The sequence below is a fragment of the Hydra vulgaris genome, chromosome 01 (genome assembly GCF_038396675.1).
Source record: "Hydra vulgaris chromosome 01, alternate assembly HydraT2T_AEP".
Classification (NCBI taxonomy): domain Eukaryota; kingdom Metazoa; phylum Cnidaria; class Hydrozoa; order Anthoathecata; family Hydridae; genus Hydra; species Hydra vulgaris.
In genome coordinates this window covers 68,064,550-68,085,000 of record NC_088920.1, presented here as the reverse complement: position 1 = coordinate 68,085,000, position 20,451 = coordinate 68,064,550, and the positions used below count along the sequence as shown (strand labels likewise).

The following is a 20,451-nucleotide window of genomic DNA, read 5'->3' as shown; positions in this document are numbered from 1 at the left end:
GTCATTATGCATGGTCATAACGGTCATTAATTTTAATGATGTTTAGTATTAGGAATTGATATTATGCTGACTAATTTTATTTACAGACAACAGAGTTTTCTGGTGAAGTTCGAGACCTCATTAAAAAAGTACACACTGTGCTCCATGCTACTTCACAAATGAAAGTAATTTTTTTTATTCAGTGTTTTTATAACTACATATCAAAAACAGCTTTAGAACTGAATTTAAAGCATCAATAATTGTAATAATAGCTATAATTTATATATATATATATATATATATATATATATATATATATATATATATATATATATATATATATATATATATATATATATATATATATATATATGTAAAAGCACATTTAGATCGCCAATCTGAAGTCATACTGATTTAGGGTATTGAGAGGGCTTCAGTATATACATCAACTTATTTAGGGAGAACATGCAAGCGAATTAATGCTTCATCGACTGAGTGTTTTTAGCAGCAATACATTGTTTTTTAATTCTTTTTTAAATTTGTTTTTTTCTTTTCAGAAAAAAATCTAGGTCAGCAAAAAAATAAAATAGTATTGTACGCTAAATTCATGTATAAAAAATAATTTCATAATAATTTAAGTTTGCTGTTGTATTTAGCTGCTGGGTTTTTTTAGTTTGTGAAGAAAAAAAAATCTTATCTTTATTATTTACATTTGTTAGGAGCATGAAGATGATCATGAAGTTCTTGTTGATCTTCAATACAGTCTTGCTAAGTCATATGCTAGTACACCTGAATTACGTCAAACATGGTTAGAAAGTATGGCCATAATTCATGAAAAAAAAGGAGACTACTCTGAGGTATGAAGTTTACATATTTCTTAAACTAGTGTGAGTATGTGAGAGAGAGAGAGAGAACGATGCTATAATATTTATGTTTAATTTTTATTATTTAGGCTGCAATGTGTTATATACATTCTGCTGCGCTTGTTGCAGAATATTTAAAAGCTAAAAACATGTATGCTCATGGCTGCTCAAGTTTTAAGGCTATATCGCCAAATTTAATACCTGATGAAAGTAGATTTAATGATGATGAAGGAGACACAGCTGAGACAAGATATACCCTGGTAGATATTTTAGTTTTATTTATATATTTATTTGTATATTTGATAATTTTGTGATTAATGTTGAAAAAGTGAAAGAGTACTAAAGTTAAACTTAAAACAAGTAGAAAGTAGAAATACAAATAAGAATTAGAGCAATGCTCAAAATAACTATATAAGTAGATATATTTTAAAATTTTTTCTAAATTTACCAATAAATTCAAGAAATTTGTTTAAAAAATATATATTTAAGAGTGCTACATGGTTTCGAAGATTTAATGAGTCCCTAATATTATCAAAAAGTAAGTTCTTTAAAACTCTGGGTCTCAACCCGGTTCTTTAAAAATATAAATTTATGTAAAAAAAAAATTTTAAGCTGAAAAAATTAGTTTTTATATTGCTAAAAACCAGTTTCATCAATTATTTATTTTAAAGTTTATATTTTTTTTGTTTTAACTGTTATTTTAACCCTGCAACTTTCATCAGTCTCGACAAACAGCGAGTTTATCCGGGTGTTTTGTTTTTTTTTGTTTTTTTTTTTAATTTAAAATTTTAATTTCAAATATAATGTTTTTTTAATGACAAAAGTATTTTTATATTTAATTAGATTTTAAATTCCTTTTAGAAAAACTTAATTGAGTTACTTGAAGAGAGTGTTGAGCGTCTAAAATTGGCTGAAAGATATGAAATAGTTGGGGAAGTTTACAAGCTTGCCATACCATTGTATGAAGAAGAAAGAAACTATCAGGTATTTTTAAAATAGATTAAAAATATAAATATAGTAAAATAAAAATTTCTGAAGAAGAAAAACTATTCTTTAGAAGAAAACAAGTTCTTCTCATTCTTTCTCTTAGAAGAAAATTATTAACTGGTTCAATAAATCATTATGTGTGTGTGTGTTTTAAAAATAGATAAATTTGTATATATATTTATAAATATTGCTATATAAAGTTTTTTTCATATAAGATTTTTCTTATATGCATTAATTGACTCTCACCATCTTTTTTTCATTAATACTGACTTTTTTGCTTGCACAGTTTAATTAAAACATAACACAAGTTGATCTTTTTTTCATAGTTTATTTATTATATCCTAATTTATTTAATATCCTAATTTATTTTTAGTGCTTAGCAATGGCATATGGTGTGTTAAAGGAATCATATGAAAAAGTAGTTCAGGTCACAGTTACTGGAAAAAGAATTTTAGGAAGATATTACAGAGTGGCATTTTTTGGAAGGGTATTTGTTTGTTATGTTTTAAATTGCTTATTTTATTTAAATGTTTTAAAATATTCACTTTTTCTTAATGGCTCAGGGGGGGAGGGGGACGTAATTAAAAGTCATAGAGGCTACTTTTTACATTTTAATTATTTTTTATATATTTATTTGATTGTTGTTATACCTGTCTTTCAACCCAGTAATGGTATTAGTGTTGTAAAAAAAAACCAGATTAAATCCTAAGTTTTTTCAAAAGTGCTAACCTGCATCAACTGTGTCATACATTTTTAAAATGTTTAACATTTCTTCTTTTAAAATTTTCTAAAGGGAACTGAGGCAAATTAGCTTTTTTTTTATTTACATGATTTAAAAAATTTATTTTATTTACATGATTTAAAAAAATTGAACAGCATTTATATTTTCTTCTTAAAATTTTTATTACAATTCACCTCCCCAAGGTCATGAAGACCACTAAAGTCGAGGAGGCTACTTTAGTTGTGGTCGCAACCCTCTCTCAACTTTATAACTCCAAAACACAACCTTGATGAACAAGGCCGCTGTGCGGAGAAACAAGTTGAGCGCGTACTACCAGGGACATGATGGGAATTGAACTTGGAACTTCTCACTTATGAGGCAAGTGCTTTACCTCTACACCACTACCATATTTTATTTTTGGTTACAAATTTGAAAAGTATTTAACTTTTATATATTTATTTAATTTTATTTTTTTGTTTCTGCATAAGTAAACTAAAAAATAAATTTTCAGCCATATTATTGGGGCATCTGGGAAGAACTACAAGATATATTGCAGATAAAGAAAAATAGAAATTTGAGGAGTAGATTTTTCCACATAATTTGTTAAAGCTGACTAAACTGTATCATATTTAGCCATTAAAGAAATGTTTTTTAAAACTTTAGACTATTTCATGAAGGCTATGAAGGCCACATGAGTTTACCATTTAAAAAAAAAAAATTGGACACAGGAACTTTTCAATTGTATAAATAACTTTATCACCCATATGTGCCCAGTTGAATGTTAACCAGTTATTAGGTTACTTCTTATATAGAGTTAAAACTAGTGATGTGCCATTGGCAAAGGCCGATTGAGGCTAATTTTTTTTTTTTTTTTTTTTTTTTTTTTAGTATTGTATTTGCCGATTGAAAATAATTTACACTCGTAATTTATAAAAACAAATATTTACATGACTGGGGCTTGAAGAAGACAAAATTCATCTTATCATTAAGCCCCCCCTAAAAAAATGCATATTCATCAAATAAAATGTTTTAACAAAATGCAAAAAATAAAATATATAACGTTTAAAATATTTAGTAATTCAAAGAGTATTTATATTTAAGAACTAATTAGTAAAATAAGATGATATATAAGTATTAATATTACAAAAAGAATTTACAATAACTTTTTTTAATAAAAATTGAAATTATAAAATTTTACAATATTTTTAGTAATTAGTATTTCAAATAATAAAACTTAAAAAAATCGTTTGTAAATTCAAAACTTATAAGATAAGAAATACATTTACAATAGCAGACTATTGTTTAGAATATAAAATATAATATTAAAGAGTAATTAGTAGGTTAATTTTTGTTTTTGTTTGCTAGTTTAAAAAGCTTTTTAGAAGAACTTTAATTCATTTTCATGTATCATCAGTAATTGCTTAAGTTTTGTTTTAAACTGGTTTAAAGAATAATTAGATTTCAGCTCATTATTTAATATTGTATTCCACAGCTTAGGACCTCGGTTAGCAATTGAGAATTTGGTTGCTGAATAATGTGTTTTGGATTGAATGTAATTGTTTTTTGAAAATCTGGTAGGGTATATGTGGTTTATTTTTTCAAAAAGTGAATTAAATAACATTGGTGATATTTTTTTATCAAGTTTAAACATGAAGATAAGAATATGGTAAAGGTTTAGTTTATATACATTTAGAATATTAAGTTTATTAAATAATGTTTGAGTGTGAGAGAAACGGTCTACGTTTGTAATTATCCTTATAGCCTGTTTTTGTTTACTAAACAGTTTTTTTACTTTTGTTGCGTTTGTGCTGCACCAAGCAACGTTTGCATAATTTAAGTAGCAATGAATTAAAGAAAAATATAAGTTTTTTAAACAAGATAGATTTAAAAACTGCTTGGCTTTATACAAAACACCTATATTTTTTGATATTTTATTTTCAATTAGACCTATGTGGTCCCTCCAGGTTAAATTTTCATCCAGAACCACACCTAAAAATTTTATTGATTGCTCTCTTTTTAATAATGCGTTATCAATAAAAAGATCAGGAAGTTTTAATGGAATATCTTGTTTTTTATGAAGACGATGGAACAAAGTGTATTTGGATTTATTGATGTTCAAAGATAGTTTGTTTGATTTGAACCATTGGGTTAATTTTTCAAGTTCTTTGTTTACTGTTTGAAATAATTTACTGATATCTTTACTAGAATAAAACAAGTTTGTATCATCTGCAAACAAAATTAAGTTTAAAATGTTAGAAAATTTATATAAGTCGTTAATATAAACGAGAAATAAAAGTGGTCCTAAAATTGATCCTTGAGGCACACCACAGGTGATTGACTTATATTCCGTTTTTCCGCTATCATATGAAATAAACTGCTTTCTATTAGACAAGTAACTATCAAACCAGGACAAATTAGTATTTATTATACCATAACTTTTCAGTTTGGATAGAAGGATTTGATGATTGACAGTGTCAAAAGCTTTACTTAAATCGATAAATACACCTAGGGTATACTTGTCATCATCAAACCCTTTAAATATATCATGAACAAGGTGAGTGATTGCATGATCAGTTGAATGACCAGATTTAAATCCAAACTGTTTATGAAAAAGAATATTATTAACATTTAAAAAGGAATATAGTCTATTATACATAACCCGCTCTAATATTTTAGAAAAACAAGAAAGAATTGAGATTGGTCTATAATTCGTAACATCGGAAGGATCACCTGATTTTAACACTGGAATGACTTTTGCAATTTTTAGGTTATCTGGAAAAACGCCTTGTTTTAGAGATAAATTAAAAATATGTAGTAATGGAATTGTAATTTGTTTTATTGATTTGATAATGACATTACTACTTATATCATCAAATCCTAAACTTTTATTGGGTTTTAATAAAGAGACTGCGTCTAGTAATTCTTTTTCTGTAAGTTTATAATTAGACATAACATTAAGGTTGGTTGAGGTTAAGTACGAACTAAAGTGTGATTGAGTAGTTGCTATATTAGATGATAAAGTAGGACCTATATTTACAAAAAACTGGTTAAGTGTTTTAGCGACTAAGGATTTATTTACAATTTGTTTGTTATTAAATTTAAGATTTAGAGGAAGTAAATTTCTGTATAAGCTTTTTTTTCCAATTACCTCCTTAATAATATGCCAAGTTTTTTTAGAATCATTTTTGTGCTTTATTAATTGTTCAGAATAGTAACGTTTCTTTGAGCGTTTTAAAATTGACTCAAATAGCCGTTTATAGTTTTTATAGGTAGTTTCATTTTTAAGAGTTCTTTTTTTAAGAAACTTGTTATATAAGCGTTGTTTTTTTTTTGAAGATTTAAGAATGCCCTTCGTGATCCAAGGGTTTAAAAGTGTTTTTGTTTTGATTACTTTAGTAACTTCTGGGAATGCCTTGTTATAAAGATTAAGAAACTCTGTTAGAAAAATATCATACGCTTTATTGGCGTTTAGATTTAGTTTTAGGGTGTCCCAGTTAACACAGGATAGAAGCTTATAAAAATGACTAATAGAAGTGTCGGTTATTAAACGTGTTTTAATTATTTTTTCCCGTTCATTTTGGGCATTATATAATTATAGGGTTATATAATTAGGTATTATATAATTATAGGGTTTAATGTATGTATATAAAGGTAATATCTTAATATTAGGTATACAACTTGCATATATAAGGTGTGCCTATGCACCAGTTTGGTTTGGCCTAATAGCCAATACCGATGCATCGGCCAATGCTGATTAATCAACCTATGCCATCGGCCAATTAATCGGCCGATTAATTGGTTGCTGGTTACCAATAGCATAGGCTAGTAGGTCGAATCACTTCTGATGAATAGGTACATGTTAAATATGTAATTGAAATCCTTAATATTATTATAATACCCTTAATTAAATACATTAGACCTATTATTAGCCATAATGGCTTTAGCTGATGGCACATCACTAGTTAAAACACAAAATGTTAAAAGTATTGCTTGTGTTGCAATGCACTTTTTACAAACCATATGAAAACAATAGATACCTTTTGCACAGATGAATCCATATTTTAATGCATTCCCTTATACTAAGTAAAGAGCAAATAAGAAAATTGAGATTTCTTTTTGCTTCAAAGACATCTATTTTCCAACAACCAATGAATTGCTTGAAGAAAGAAAAAAACTGCATCCTGCAAATAGGGTGCAGTTTTTTTCTTTCATACCAAAACATGTTTTGGTATGAAAAGGTGCTTCTGTTCAATACAAAGTACTTGTAAGAATGACAACTTGTTTCTCCGCGAAGCGGCCTTGTTCGTCAAGGTTCGTGTTTCGGAGTTATAGAGTTGAGAGAGGGTTATAACCACTATTAAGTAGCCTCCTCATCTGTAGTGTCCTTCTCGGCCTTGAGGAGGTGAAAAAAAAAAGCCATTTCACTAAATATTTCTCAAATCATCAGCGTAAAGCCATTTCATTAAACACTTTAATGAAAGTGATGAGAGAAAGTGATGATACATCTCATGATTTTTTTTTTTTTTTGTTGATGTTTTTTAGGTATTCAAAGAAAGTGATGGAAAAGAATTTGTTTATAAAGAACCAAAAGTAACATCTCTATCTGAAATATCTCTACGGCTAAGCGAAAAATACAACTCGAAGTATGGCAATGTTAAATTAATACAAGATTCTTCAAAAGTAATTTTTATCTTTTTGTAACAAGATTCTTCAAAAGTAATATTTTATCTTTTTGTAACAAGATTCTTTTAAGTTTTGTATAGATATCTACTTGCCATTTATTTTTCTATTTAATTTCCTTTATTTATTTATTTCCATAATGATTTAAATTTTGTTAAAAGTAAATATTTTATGTGCACATTTTTTTTAAACAAAACATATCAACTCAGTTATTCACTTTAGATTTTGGTTCATTTATTCAGAATAATTTTTTTTGCTTCGATTTTAACAAATTGATTCAATTGTATTCTAGATTTTCGAGGTATTTGGTAGCGTTCATGTTGTTAATGTTTTTTTTTAATAACTCCAGTTAAAATAACGACCTGTAGATTATTATTTTCATCTGTAGCCATAGCTACAATGTAAAATTTTCATCTGTATTTTTTGGCAGTTCAGAGTGGTTTTAAAACAAGCCTTTTTTTTTGGCTTTTACAGCGAGTTGGGATGATGTAGAAGTGCTTTTAAACAGTCTGTTATCTAAATTACAGTTTAACTTTTTTTTTTCTTTCTTATATATAATACAGTACTTTTACAGACTCATTGCATGAAGTCTATATGCAATTTAACAAATAAATTTAGATAAAATGCCAATTGAAAAGAGTAAAAATTGTTTAAATGTCAACACTCCTTCAATATTTGTCTCTCCATTAAAAACTATAAGTTAAGTTTTCTAAAATTTTTACAACTAAAGGTTTTTAAGTTATCCAAGTAGCCATAGCTATAAGCTGTAAAATGTTGCTGTATGTTGTAAATCATGAATTTTTTCAAAACAGTAAATGATTAACTTTTTTACTGTGTTCACTAATAATAATAATAATAATAATAATGAAGGAAATGATCAATTTTTTTACTGTGTAAACTAATAGTCATAATGAAGAAAATGATGAATTTTTTTATTTTGTAAATAAATTTGATGTTTTAAGTATTTTTTTAATGTTTTGAGTAGATTTAGTTGTTTTTTTTGAAAATATATCTGTTTTTATTTCTGTTTTGTTTATAAGTGAACCAAGTACTATATATGAATTTTATTTTGATTTTAGGTAAAACCGGAAGAATTAAATCCAGCAGTTAATTATGTGCAAGTATGTTTTTTACAAGCATCTGCAAATTAAGAAAAAATTTTTTTTTTTATTTCCAAGTTTTTATTGCTAGTTTACAACACTCCTCTTATATAAAGTATGAAGCAAATTTTTAGTTAATAGAAATAATTACTCACCAAAATAGATATTTACAAAGATCATGCAGTATCATTTTTAATATTTTTTTTTAAACTAATAAACATAAAATCTATTGTTTTGATAATTGAAAACTTTCCAAGACATACAATTGCAGGTTGCAAAAATAAAAATTAAAAAAGCTCATTTTTTAAATACTAACTTAATATGATATCAACAATATAATAATTTTCATAATTTTTATTGCATAAGAATTTTAAACTGAATTCAGTCTAATAACAACAACAGCAACAATTAAATCATAGGTTTTTTCTATGATATTTAGTTACACATTGTTTACAATAACAGGGTGGCCACTGATCATGTAAATGTCATGGAATTTCATTTAGTCATTGAAAAAGTCAAGGAGTTCCTAAATTTTCCTTAAAAATCATTGGAAATTCATGGAAGTTTTTGAAATATTCTTTATTTTTTTCAACTAGTTGTTTTTTTAAATTGTTTGCAAAGAAAAAGATCATGTGCCTTTATTTTTAAAGTTATTTTTAATTTTGGCAAATTTTTGTCAATTATGTGATTTATGTATGTAGTGCAAACACCTGAGTTTTTTTTTCAAACATGATTTTGGAAATTTCTGGCTAATAGTTTTTGATCTGCATGTTTTTTAGTGACTAGTTAAGTTAAGTGCATGGTGAGCTCTTTTAAACATAGTGGGTTTTTTGCTTTCTTTGCAAAGCTCTCATGACTGCATTTTGAGAAATATTGGTTTTTGAAGTAATTTTCTGTTTTAAATAACCTAACCTGAGTAATAATAACAGTTTTTCTAGTAAAGTTTTCTACTCAGCTCTGCTTTTTCTACCTTCAGCTCTTCAAATTTCAATATTAGGACAATATTCTTTGAGCTATTTTAATGTGCATGACAAATATTCTGCTATTGCTACAATCTTTAACACAAATATTCACTGAAATAAATATTGTAATAGTAATAAATAAACCCTCGATGTTTATAAATAGCCGTGTGAATCTCTGTAAAATCAAGAGATCAAAAAAAAATGTTTAAAGTAATGTTACAATTGTTTTGACTGGACTGAATTCAAGAAAATGATTTTAGTTACTGTTTTATGGTTGCGTGATCCTTATTAATATAGTTAAAGAATAAAAATGGTTACTGTATTATTAGTTAACTGTATTTAAATTATTTATATGACTGTATATGAGGAGTGAACTTGCAAAACCTGATAATTCGCTTTTTTGTCATTTCGAGATAATTGGCAAAAACTGTTTTCAGAAAATCTGTTTGTTATGCAGTTGTAATTGAAACACTATTGTATGCATATTAATTTGTGATAGAAATATTGGATTCTGCATGTCCTGAATTATTTTCCTGATGCAAAAATGCAGTTGTAATTGAAACACTATTGTATGCATATTAATTTGTGATAGAAATATTGGATTCTGCATGTCCTGAATTATTTTCCTGATGCAAAAATGCAGTTGTAATTGAAACACTATTGTATGCATATTAATTTGTGATAGAAATATTGGATTCTGCATGTCCTGAATTATTTTCCTGATGCAAAAATGCAGTTGTAATTGAAACACTATTGTATGCATATTAATTTGTGATAGAAATATTGGATTCTGCATGTCCTGAATTATTTTCCTGATGCAAAATTACAAGAGCTATCCAGTGGTGTGCGCGAGTCAGATTTTTTGAAAAAGTGAATTATCAGGTTTTGCAAGTCCATTCCTCATATATATCTTTTGACTACATTTAGGTTTCGTTTGTGACTCCTTACTTTGATGAAGATGAATATAAGAGTAGAATCACTGAATTTGAACGTGAAAATAATGTTCGACGTTTTGTATTTGAAACTCCTTTTACACTTTCTGGTAAAGCTCATGGTGCATTGGCTGAGCAACACAAACGAAAAACTATATTAACAAGTATGAAATTTTTTTTGTTGTTGTTTTTGTATATCTTATACTATAAAAGTTCTATATAAATATTTATTTGTATACAAATTATTATTTGTATATTAATGTTTAGTTACTATATTCTCCTGAGACTATTCTAAACTTTATTTTAGTTTTTTGTTATTGTTCAATTATTGTTATTAGGTTCAGTAAATTTTTAAGAATTAAATAAAATTGTGATTTCTTGTAATAGTTTGTTTCTCCGCGCAGCAGCCTTGTTCGTCGAGGTTCGTGTTTCGGAGTTATAGAGTTGAGAGAGGGTTATAACCACTATTAAGTAGCCTCCTCATCCCTCATCTGTAGTGGCCTTCTTGGCCTTGAGGAGGTGAATAACAAAAAAAAAAAAAAAGTTGTTGCTAAAATGCTAACTTAAAAATGCTTCTTAAAAATAAACTTCTTAAAATATAAATCCTGCAGCTTTTCCAAAGATTTTTTAAAATCTAAAACTGATTCAGCAATAGATTCTCCAATCATCAAGATAAAATCTATTGTTTTGATAATCGAAAACTTTCCAAGACATACAATTGCAGGTTGCAAAAATAAAAATTAAAAAAGCTCATTTTTTAAATACTTACTTAATATGATATCAACAATATAATAATTTTTATTACATATGAATTTTAAACTGAATTCAGTCTAATAACAACAACAGCAACAATTAAATCAATACCAAAACTGTTAACCATTATTTAATTGAAAAACCATTATTTAATTAATGTAATTAAGTTATTAGTCCGAAACAATTACAAAGAATTAAACATTGATTTGATTTTCAAAACAAGATTAAAAAAAACAGTTTAAAAAAATAGATGATGAAACGCATTGGTGTAACCGTTAAATTTTATCTAGTTGTCCTATGGCTGAATAAAACATTGCTGAAGTCTTCATGAGTTAAACTCTATGATTAATAGTAGTTGGATACCATTTTAATTTTTTGCAGTTTTTTACACACTCTACCATTCAATAAAATATTTTGTTCAAATAATCACAAGGTTTTTCCACATTCTCTAAAAATATGGTTTATAAGTAAATGTTAGATTGTAACTAGTAATTGTCTAGTTGCTCTGCTAGGCGATTTACTAGTATTTTTTTTTCCGCAGGATACCGCTTATAACTGGTAATAAACTGCTGGACAACTGTAGTATTAAACTGCTAAAATAAAAAGCTGGAAAGTCAAAATAGTATTTTTCTCAATTTTTTTAGCATTCATAACATTTGTTAACAAATGAAAGCTACATTTAAAAACATTTAAGTTAATCTGCCAGATCAGGAAAATCAAGGAAAACAGGGGAAAGCCAGGGAATTTGGATGCCTACAAAAAAATATGGAAATAATCAGGGAAATTAATTTTGGAAAAATTAGGGGAAAAGACTCTTAATCCAACTTACTTTACTTAAATAAGTTGTTTATCATACACTTAATATAAAATTTCATTTGATAGTTTTATGATCTTCTCTTGATACTTTAAATATGGACTGTATTAATGTTTATATTTTTGCAATTAAAAAGCATTTTTCTAACAGAAGCCTCATTTTTAAAACAGTTAGTAGATTAGGGAAAAATCAGGGAAATATTGGCAGACATCCTGTAAAAAAAATAATTTAAAAGTGCTGTTAACATCATTTTGCAATGCTAAAGAATGCTCTTAATACTCTCAAGGACATTATGCCAAGTGCATATAATGATGCTTGATAACAACATTTTTCAATTTTTTTAAGGCAGTTTTTTTATTATAAGTACTGCCAGAGGCAAAAAACTGCAAACAACTGTTGCAATATTGTGAACATTCTTGTTGAATATTGTTCATTACTGATCTCTTATGAATATTGTTCATTACTGATCTCTTATGAAAAACATACAATTATTTGCAAAGTTAGCATCTGTTCCTCTTTATCGTGCTCATTATCTTTCTCCTGATTTTATTCTCTACCTCTACAAATCTTTCTTTTTTTTGTCCTTATATGGAATCACAGTTACTGCTTAAATAAGTTATCATCTCTAGCTCCATCTACCAAAACTCATTCTTGCTTGACTTGTCATTCAGCAAAGATGCATTCTTTTAATGTTTCTGTCCGTTCATGCTTTAAAAACTTGTATTCATCTAATTTTCAGATGAATTTAAATGCTTTGAAATTCTCTCCCATCTTCATGTATTTTCTAAATCAATTGCGACCTTGCTCTTAAACATTTTTTTTGTTTTCTTGTCCCAACCTCATATTGGTTTCTTGCGTTTCTTAATATTGGTTGCTTCCTGTTGCGTTTCTTAATATTGGTTGCTTCCTGTTGTGTTTCTTAATATTGGTTTCTTGCAGTTGGGAGTGAATGTTAATACAGGGTATAATATTAACATATGCCATATTTTCCTATAGTACACCAATATATGTTAAAACTTTGTTTATTGAAATTTCTTAAAATAAAATAAAAATGTGAAACAGTTATAGCACTATTAATAATAGTAACAGGAACTTATTCAATAACTCAAGTAGCATAGTGCTTCAACTAGCATGGTATTTGTTTTACATTCTACATTATCACTGTTTACATCGGTGTATGTTGGTGAATAAAGGAATAATGAATCGTATTTGAAGAGCAGTTACTTTGAATGGCATCAAGAGGTTTTTTGCATCCACTCAATGGATTTTATGTAGTCAATTTAAAGACAAGATTGAAAAAGTATCCAGTGAAATCAAGTCATAAAATGTGTGAGGCCTGCAAGACATATATGCATATCTGTTGGGGATCAACATTTTTCCTGGGCAACAAAATTTTGTAAACAAATATTGTAATAGAACTCTTGAATGTAAATTTAATAATTCATTCTTGCTGAGGTGTAGAATTTTAATGACTTTGATATTTAGAGAAAGAAAAAAACAAAGAATAGTGAAAAAAAACTTATTGCTGTCCCAATCCACACCCTTATCTAAACATGCAATGGTACTTACAATCATCAAAAACTAAATTGAGATCAGCACATATAAGTACTTGCATAACATAATTATTTTATCATACTATTTGTTTAAACCAATCAATTTGATAATAACAAATATATTATCATAATAAGTTATATTATTGTATTGCATGTTATTATGATTATTTTTTATTTAGCATCACATTGTTTTCCATATGTAAAGAAAAGAATTTTGGTAGTCCAACAAGAAATATATGAACTCTCACCGATTGAAGTAAGTTTTTTGCAACACTTTATTTTGTATGGATTTTTTTAAATTATAAAATTTTAATAAGATTATTATGGTGATTTTGTTCTTATTATAAATTTTTTTTTGTTTAAAATCGAAATAATGTAAATTGGTTGCATTTCACATTTTTCACTTGTGTTTTTTGTTTTTCAAGTTCAATTTTTCAAATTAAAGTTTTTAATTATTTAAATGGTTCGATTTCCCATGCAATGAACAAAATGATGGAATCTGAGCGATTGATTATGGTCAGACAGAATCCAAAGGCGTTTATTCAAAAAAAGAGTTCCACATGTCATGGTGTGGTTAGGTATTAGTTCAGAAGATGACATTCGTCATCTGGATAAAAAAGCTGTGAAGTCAAAAAGTATTAAAAAATTTTTGCCTGTAGTCAAAAATATGGTAGACAAGTGATCACTTGAATATTTCAGACAGGTGTGTAACCTGCTCACACTCATTACCTTTCTCAAAAATGTTGTGAAAAATGACTATTACAAAAGGTGTAATTCAAAAATTTATATGTTTAGCTACCAAAATTCTCTTGACTTTACTAATTGGACTAAATTATTTGTAAATTTGTTTGTGGTGTGAATGGAGCAAAATAGTGTTTGGTTTTTTAATGGTGTTTTTTGCATCAAGTATAACAGAAATTGTAGAACAAATTTTGTTTGATGTTTGTGTTTAGTGTTAGTGTCCTACAAAATGTCCTTTGTTGTGAATCTAAAATTAATTAATTTTTTTTTGCAATTTTAATTTAAGTTAATAAATGTTAAAATTTGATAAAATGTTAAATATGAACAACTATTATATTACTCTTTGCTCTGTCATAATTTTGTTGCTGTTGTACAGTAATTATAGTTTATTATATTATTAGGTTGCCATTGACGAAATGAGAAGTAAAGTAAAAGAACTGAATCAGGTTATCTCCTTAGACCCACCAGATATGAAAAAGTTGCAATTAAAACTTGGTGGAACAGTAAGTGTTCAGGTATGTTACAAATGTCTTTCCTTTTTTTATGAAACATTTTTCCTTATGTTTATTATTATATGGGTATCTTTTTCTTGCTAAAATTTCTCGTTTAAAAAAAAACTGGATGTTGACATTATTTAATATTTAAAGAGTGACCTCTTTAAGGTAAATTTTGTTTGGTAGATTATCCATTTCTGTTGACTATATTTCATTTTTAGATTTTTAATAAAATTTATAACCTTATTTTTATACATGTTGGTTGGTATTTGTTTAATTTGAAACAATTTCTTTAAATTTTTGAATTTTTTTACCTTTGAATTTTTTTAAATTTTAAGTGGAGGTCCTGTTAAGGCAAGTTTGTACAATTACAAAGTCTCAATGTAATATTATCAATATTGTATTTTTTTTTTTTTTTTTTTTTTTTTTTTTTTTTTTAACCTCCTCAAGGCCAAGAAGGCCACTACAGATGAGGAGGCTACTTAATAGTGGTTATAGCCCTCTCTCAACTCTATAACTCCGAAACACGAACCTCGTCGAACAAGGCCGCTGCGCGGAGAAACAAGTTGAGCGGGGTACTACCAGGGACGTGGTGGGGATCGAACTCGGAACCTCTCGCTTATGAAGCGAGCGCTTTACCACTACACCACTACCGCATCATAGTTTTTATTATACCACTACACCACTACCGTATTATAGTTTTTATTTTACTGTAGTAGTACCGTAGTCTTCTTTATTGGACATTCTTTAATGATATTTAACATAATTATTAATCCTTAATATATAAAAGTTTTTTTGTTTAGAAAAAGTTTTAGAATTGAATGTTATCTAGATAGTATTAATAAACATTTGAAAATTATTCAATAAACTTATTTATTTGTTAATTTTTGAAAATTATTCAATAAACTTATTTATTTGTTAATTTTTTTAATTGCTTTTTATGACAATATTGTTTCACTAGGTAAATGCTGGTCCTTTAGCTTATGCACAAACCTTTTTGGAAAGCACTGTTATAAAAAATTACTTGCCAAAACACATTGAAGCGCTACAAGTAACGTACCGGTAACTTTGATTTCTTTCATTCATATGTTAATAAAAAATAAAATTAAAATAGAAATTTTATTTCATATTCAGTTCATAGATACTTTCTTTTTTTTTTTTTTTCAATTTTTTTTCTTTTTCATATACATTTTTTTCTAATTAATGAAATGAAATAATTTTTTTTACTCAGTGAGTTTATTAAAGTGTGTGGGCAAGCTTTAAAACTAAACGCTATATTGATAAAACCAGATCAAGCAGCTTACCAAGAAGATCTTAAAGAGAGATACGCTGTTTTAAAAGAAAAAGTTGCAACTTATGTTGGTGAGGTATTCATTTATTTTATTATTTACATTCAAGGAATTCATTCCCCTTACTTTATTTATCATGTATTTAAATCCCTGTGCTTGAGGTCTTCCATAAAGTATGTACACAGGTATGGGGTGAAAGAGGGTCAACCAAATACGTGCAAATGCATACAAGAGGGGGTATAATATGCTCTTGGTTTGTTGGAATGACCAGTATACTTTAGGAATAAAGATAATTTTTTACAGAGAAGAGACATATAACTTCAATTAGTAACTTTTGAGCTTATGTTATGTTTAATGTTGCTTAGAAACTCAATTGGTACAATCGTCAGTTCACTATTTTTCAACCAATGGCTAATTTCCAACCTGTGGGACACCTACTATGCTTTTCCACACTTTTACATATTATATTTCTATTATGAAGATAAGTTAAATTTAATATTTTAAAAATTAAGAGCTTCAAGTGCAACAGTTTAAAAATAACCTTATAAACACTTTACTGTAGCCCTTTCTCGATTTAAAAATTATAAAAGCAGACAAATCAGCCTTTATAACTTTTTTCTAACTTTCAATAAGTGTCTTATTTTTTCTATAACTATTTTCTAGATAGTTCTGTTTTAGAAAGTTTCTGTCTTAATAAGTTTTGTTGAAGGAGCAGGTTGAGAGGGTCAGCCATTAGATCTAAATATCTTTAAATGCAGACATTTCTAACTTATATATATTCACATTCATTTAACATATATTCACATCAAGAATGGTAGCATTTTTAAATAAGCCTATTTTTCTTTTATCATGGTTTGAATGCATTGTTGTAAATTAGCTGCCATTAGATCTAAATATCTTTAAATGCAGACATTTCTAACTTATATATATTCACATTCATTTAACATATATTCACATCAAGAATGGTAGCATTTTTAAATAAGCCTATTTTTCTTTTATCATGGTTTGAATGCATTGTTGTAAAACAGTACCCTCCAATTTGTCTACTTGCTGATGTAGTTTGTCTACTAGCTGGTGTAATTTGTCTACTGGCTGATGTAATTAGTTACATCAATAAACTAATATGTGTATTGATGCAAGTTGCATCAATATGCATATTAGTGTATTGTACTAAAACAATTTGGTTTTTAATTGGCCTTTATCTGCACTGATAGTGAAATCTTCTAAACTTGTAGATATTCTTCTTTTAGAATTGATTTTTGAAACATAACTGCGTCGGTATTGTGAAGCAGATTGTCAGATATAACAAAATAATATTTGCTTTTTAAGGATAGGTTTCCATTTAAATATCTCACATATACAACAAATAAATGACGAGTTTCCTGATTTTTAGAAAAATGTGATGATTGAGCGTCATCTTGTATGACAAATAAAAAATTTTCAGTAAAATATAGGGCGTATCATAAGTTGTGTACATATACATAAGTTGTGTACATCCATTATTGACCGAACTTTTGATCAAACCAGATTCTCACTTGACAGTAATAATCAGTTGAGAGAGGGTTACACGTACACTATCTATGAAACACACTGTATACATTTATTTGGTTTTAATTTTCTTTGAGCTCTAAACATGGAACATCCAGAATGGGGCAAACTCCAAACAAATTATTATTAAATAGTCGAAATTCAAACTGCATAAAATCGTTTTTTTTTTTTTTACGTTATGATGATTATTTAATATTTCAATTTTTCTTATCATTTCTGAAGCAACTTAATTCGAATCTAAATTATGTCAAAAAACAAATTAATAGTCGTTTAATTAAAAATGTTATATTTAATATAAATTTCTTAACTATTCTTACCCTAGTCTACTACTACTATCTTACTACTACTAGCTACCTTACCCTACTGTAGCTACCTTTACCGACTGTAGCTACTATACCATACCGTAGCTATCTTTCCATACTGTAGCTATCTTACCCTACTGTATATTTACATTGTTAATATTTTGTTTATTATGAAGGGGAATGAAGAACGAGTAACAATACAGTTGCCGCAGCATTCGGATGCTTGATACCATTGTTTGTTGACTATATACGTTAGTGTTCTTGATGACGTCATATTAAATATTTTAACAAAATTAATATTTTTATTTGTTAAATATATTAAATTTTTATTCAAAATATAGTTATTTTAATTTTTTATAAGATTTTATAGATAGAGAAATGAACAGATGATTTAGTTTTTTAAATATGATTACGTTTTTCTTATTCTTTTACTTTTGTTTGGTATGTTGAATCGGTTAATGAAAAATAATTATTTTAAAGCTTTTTTTGTTTTTCTTTCTTTTATTTTAAACTCGTTTTATAAAGCTTTTCCTGAATTGTTGTTATATAAACTTCTTGTTGTTTCCCATTGTTTATAAAAGTTACCTGAAGATATTTATTTTGTAATTTACGTTTTTTGCATGCGTTTCTATTAAGGTAGGACACCTCCCCCCCTCCTCCTCCCCCTATAAAATATTTCATTAGCAAGATTTTTATAATATTTTAAAACTAAAAATTTACTTCTGTTGTTAATACATACGTGATTATTTTTTTAAAAACCATTTCTATCGTTTTCAAACGAATTTTTTTTAATTTTTTGTAGCTTATATCCAACTTATATGCAGGGGTGGTGCTACCTAAATTTTATAGTTCGCATTGTGTTCGTCACAAGATGTCATTTTTATCGCACTATAGTGTTTTTTTATTATTATTTTAATATTTAATTTATTTAAATATTTTGCTAAGTTCTGCCATTAGAATGCAAGTTTCTTTTTATAGTTCTGGTATTAAAATTAATGAATACAAAGTTCTTGAAAAATTTTCTTTTTTATTATTTTATTCATACTTTACCAAAAAATCGATTTTAGAAAGGATAAAAAAATTGCTTTTCTTACATGGAAATTGTATCTAACAACATTTTTATCATAATGAGTTCATATAGTCACTGTTTCACAACAATACAAACAATTGAAGAACCGCGTGAAGTAACCGCGTCTATACTGTAAAACGGGTTAAAATAGGAATAGTTTTTAATGATTTCTGGTCGCTGGCTGAGAATATAGTTTTGCATTTTTTTATATTTCTATTTTTTATTGCTAAGTATGCTCATATGAAATTATGCATTTTTGATTACCAAAATTAATACACAACCTTATTGTTTGTTGAACTAAGTAAATAGATGGCCCCAACTGTTTCAGATGTTTGTCTCTGAGGCCCCAACTGTTTCAGATGTCCACCTCTGATAGGAGTAAAATAGGGCCACTGTTGAAGTTTTTTAAAAGTGTGTATGTACCTAATGTGTACTGGTAACGTTCAACTCTAACCAAAATGCACAATTAGACAAAACCTTCACTGACTACAAATTATAATTAATCTAATTAAACACACCTTTTAATATCTGTTGAAAAATAAGTTTTTATCATAACAGAAACATAAAAGATGTTTTCTGAGCATCAGAATTACAGAATATAGCATGACTATGTAAAACATAAATGAGACACAGTCGCAGCTAATGAACACAAATTAACGATAAAAAATTGTCTTGAAAATTAAATTGTAAATTTAAATTAGGGCCGACGACACAGGAGGGGCAATCGCCTCTCCCGCTTTCCTTTCTAAAGGACTTTTTTTTTAAGAAATTCTAAATATGGAGATAAGGGGTACAATTGTAAATAAGAAATTTACGATTGTGCTCCTCCACTTCGAAACCCCGTATCTTCGGCCCTGCAAGTGCAGTATATTCTTAAATAATACTAAAAATGGCTGCTTTGGATACAACTGGTATTAACAAAATGGGAATAGTCGCCACTCTCGAGAGTCCACATTGAATTTCAAAACATCTCTACGTTCTTAGAGATGTTTTGAAACGTATAGTTGGCTGATTGGTGCATCCTATTATTTGAGAGATTATCCATAAATATCCATAAAAGTTATGAGGGGGGGAGGGGGTTACCCGAAAGCGTTAAGGGAAGATAGGGGATTAAAGACAGAAAGTAAAAACACGGTTTGACTACCTCTCGTTCTCTATACCTCTTAAAACTTAGTTTCAGTTTTTTTTTAAAAAACTTTGATTTTTACGAGTTTAGAAAGTCAATATTATGTGATGTAGCAAAGAAATGTCGAATTGAGTAAAAGTTTTTTTTGTTTTAAAAACTTTATGTGTTGGGAATAAAGGGTGAGGTTGGTTTTGTAATAAATAATGCGTACGTACGCGAAAGGTAGGGGAGCATACAAAAGGGAGAGGGGGCTCTTAAATTAGTGATTTAACTGCATGCGTGCTTTATAAATGCCTCCTTATTGAATATTTTAAAATCAATGAAAATATATTAGTTAACGTTAGGTATATGTTGTGTAAATTCTAAAAGTTTCAACAAATTGCTCATGCAATAACTTAATAAAGCTTACAATTACACCTTCAACTGCATTATTTTTCAACTGCATTAGGTAATGTCACAGCTAAATCAAAATCATACTTGATTTGAAAAAAAAGATTCAATGGTCTATCAGCTGTCCCTGTCAGTTTGTAGTCATCCA

General features: G+C 27.6%; 1 protein-coding gene across 2 annotated transcripts in view; it reads left to right on the top strand.

Annotated features, from left to right (window-relative positions):
- Positions 1 to 18,079, top strand: part of LOC100203107 (dedicator of cytokinesis protein 9) — an 88,834-nt gene extending 70,755 nt beyond the window's left edge. The window contains exons 33-45 of one of the 2 annotated variants that reach the window (XM_065789014.1): positions 87 to 164; positions 699 to 836; positions 932 to 1,102; positions 1,704 to 1,826; positions 2,203 to 2,316; positions 7,093 to 7,230; positions 8,310 to 8,351; positions 10,220 to 10,388; positions 13,524 to 13,600; positions 14,487 to 14,600; positions 15,541 to 15,641; positions 15,811 to 15,946; positions 17,895 to 18,079. In XM_065789014.1, coding sequence (XP_065645086.1) covers positions 87 to 164; positions 699 to 836; positions 932 to 1,102; positions 1,704 to 1,826; positions 2,203 to 2,316; positions 7,093 to 7,230; positions 8,310 to 8,351; positions 10,220 to 10,388; positions 13,524 to 13,600; positions 14,487 to 14,600; positions 15,541 to 15,641; positions 15,811 to 15,946; positions 17,895 to 17,945 — 1,452 coding nt within the window. In that variant the 3' untranslated portion in view covers positions 17,946 to 18,079. The remainder of the gene's footprint in view (positions 1 to 86; positions 165 to 698; positions 837 to 931; positions 1,103 to 1,703; positions 1,827 to 2,202; positions 2,317 to 7,092; positions 7,231 to 8,309; positions 8,352 to 10,219; positions 10,389 to 13,523; positions 13,601 to 14,486; positions 14,601 to 15,540; positions 15,642 to 15,810; positions 15,947 to 17,894) is intronic. The other variant, XM_065789015.1, reaches the window with a different exon arrangement.
- The last annotated feature ends 2,372 nt before the right edge of the window (positions 18,080 to 20,451 follow it).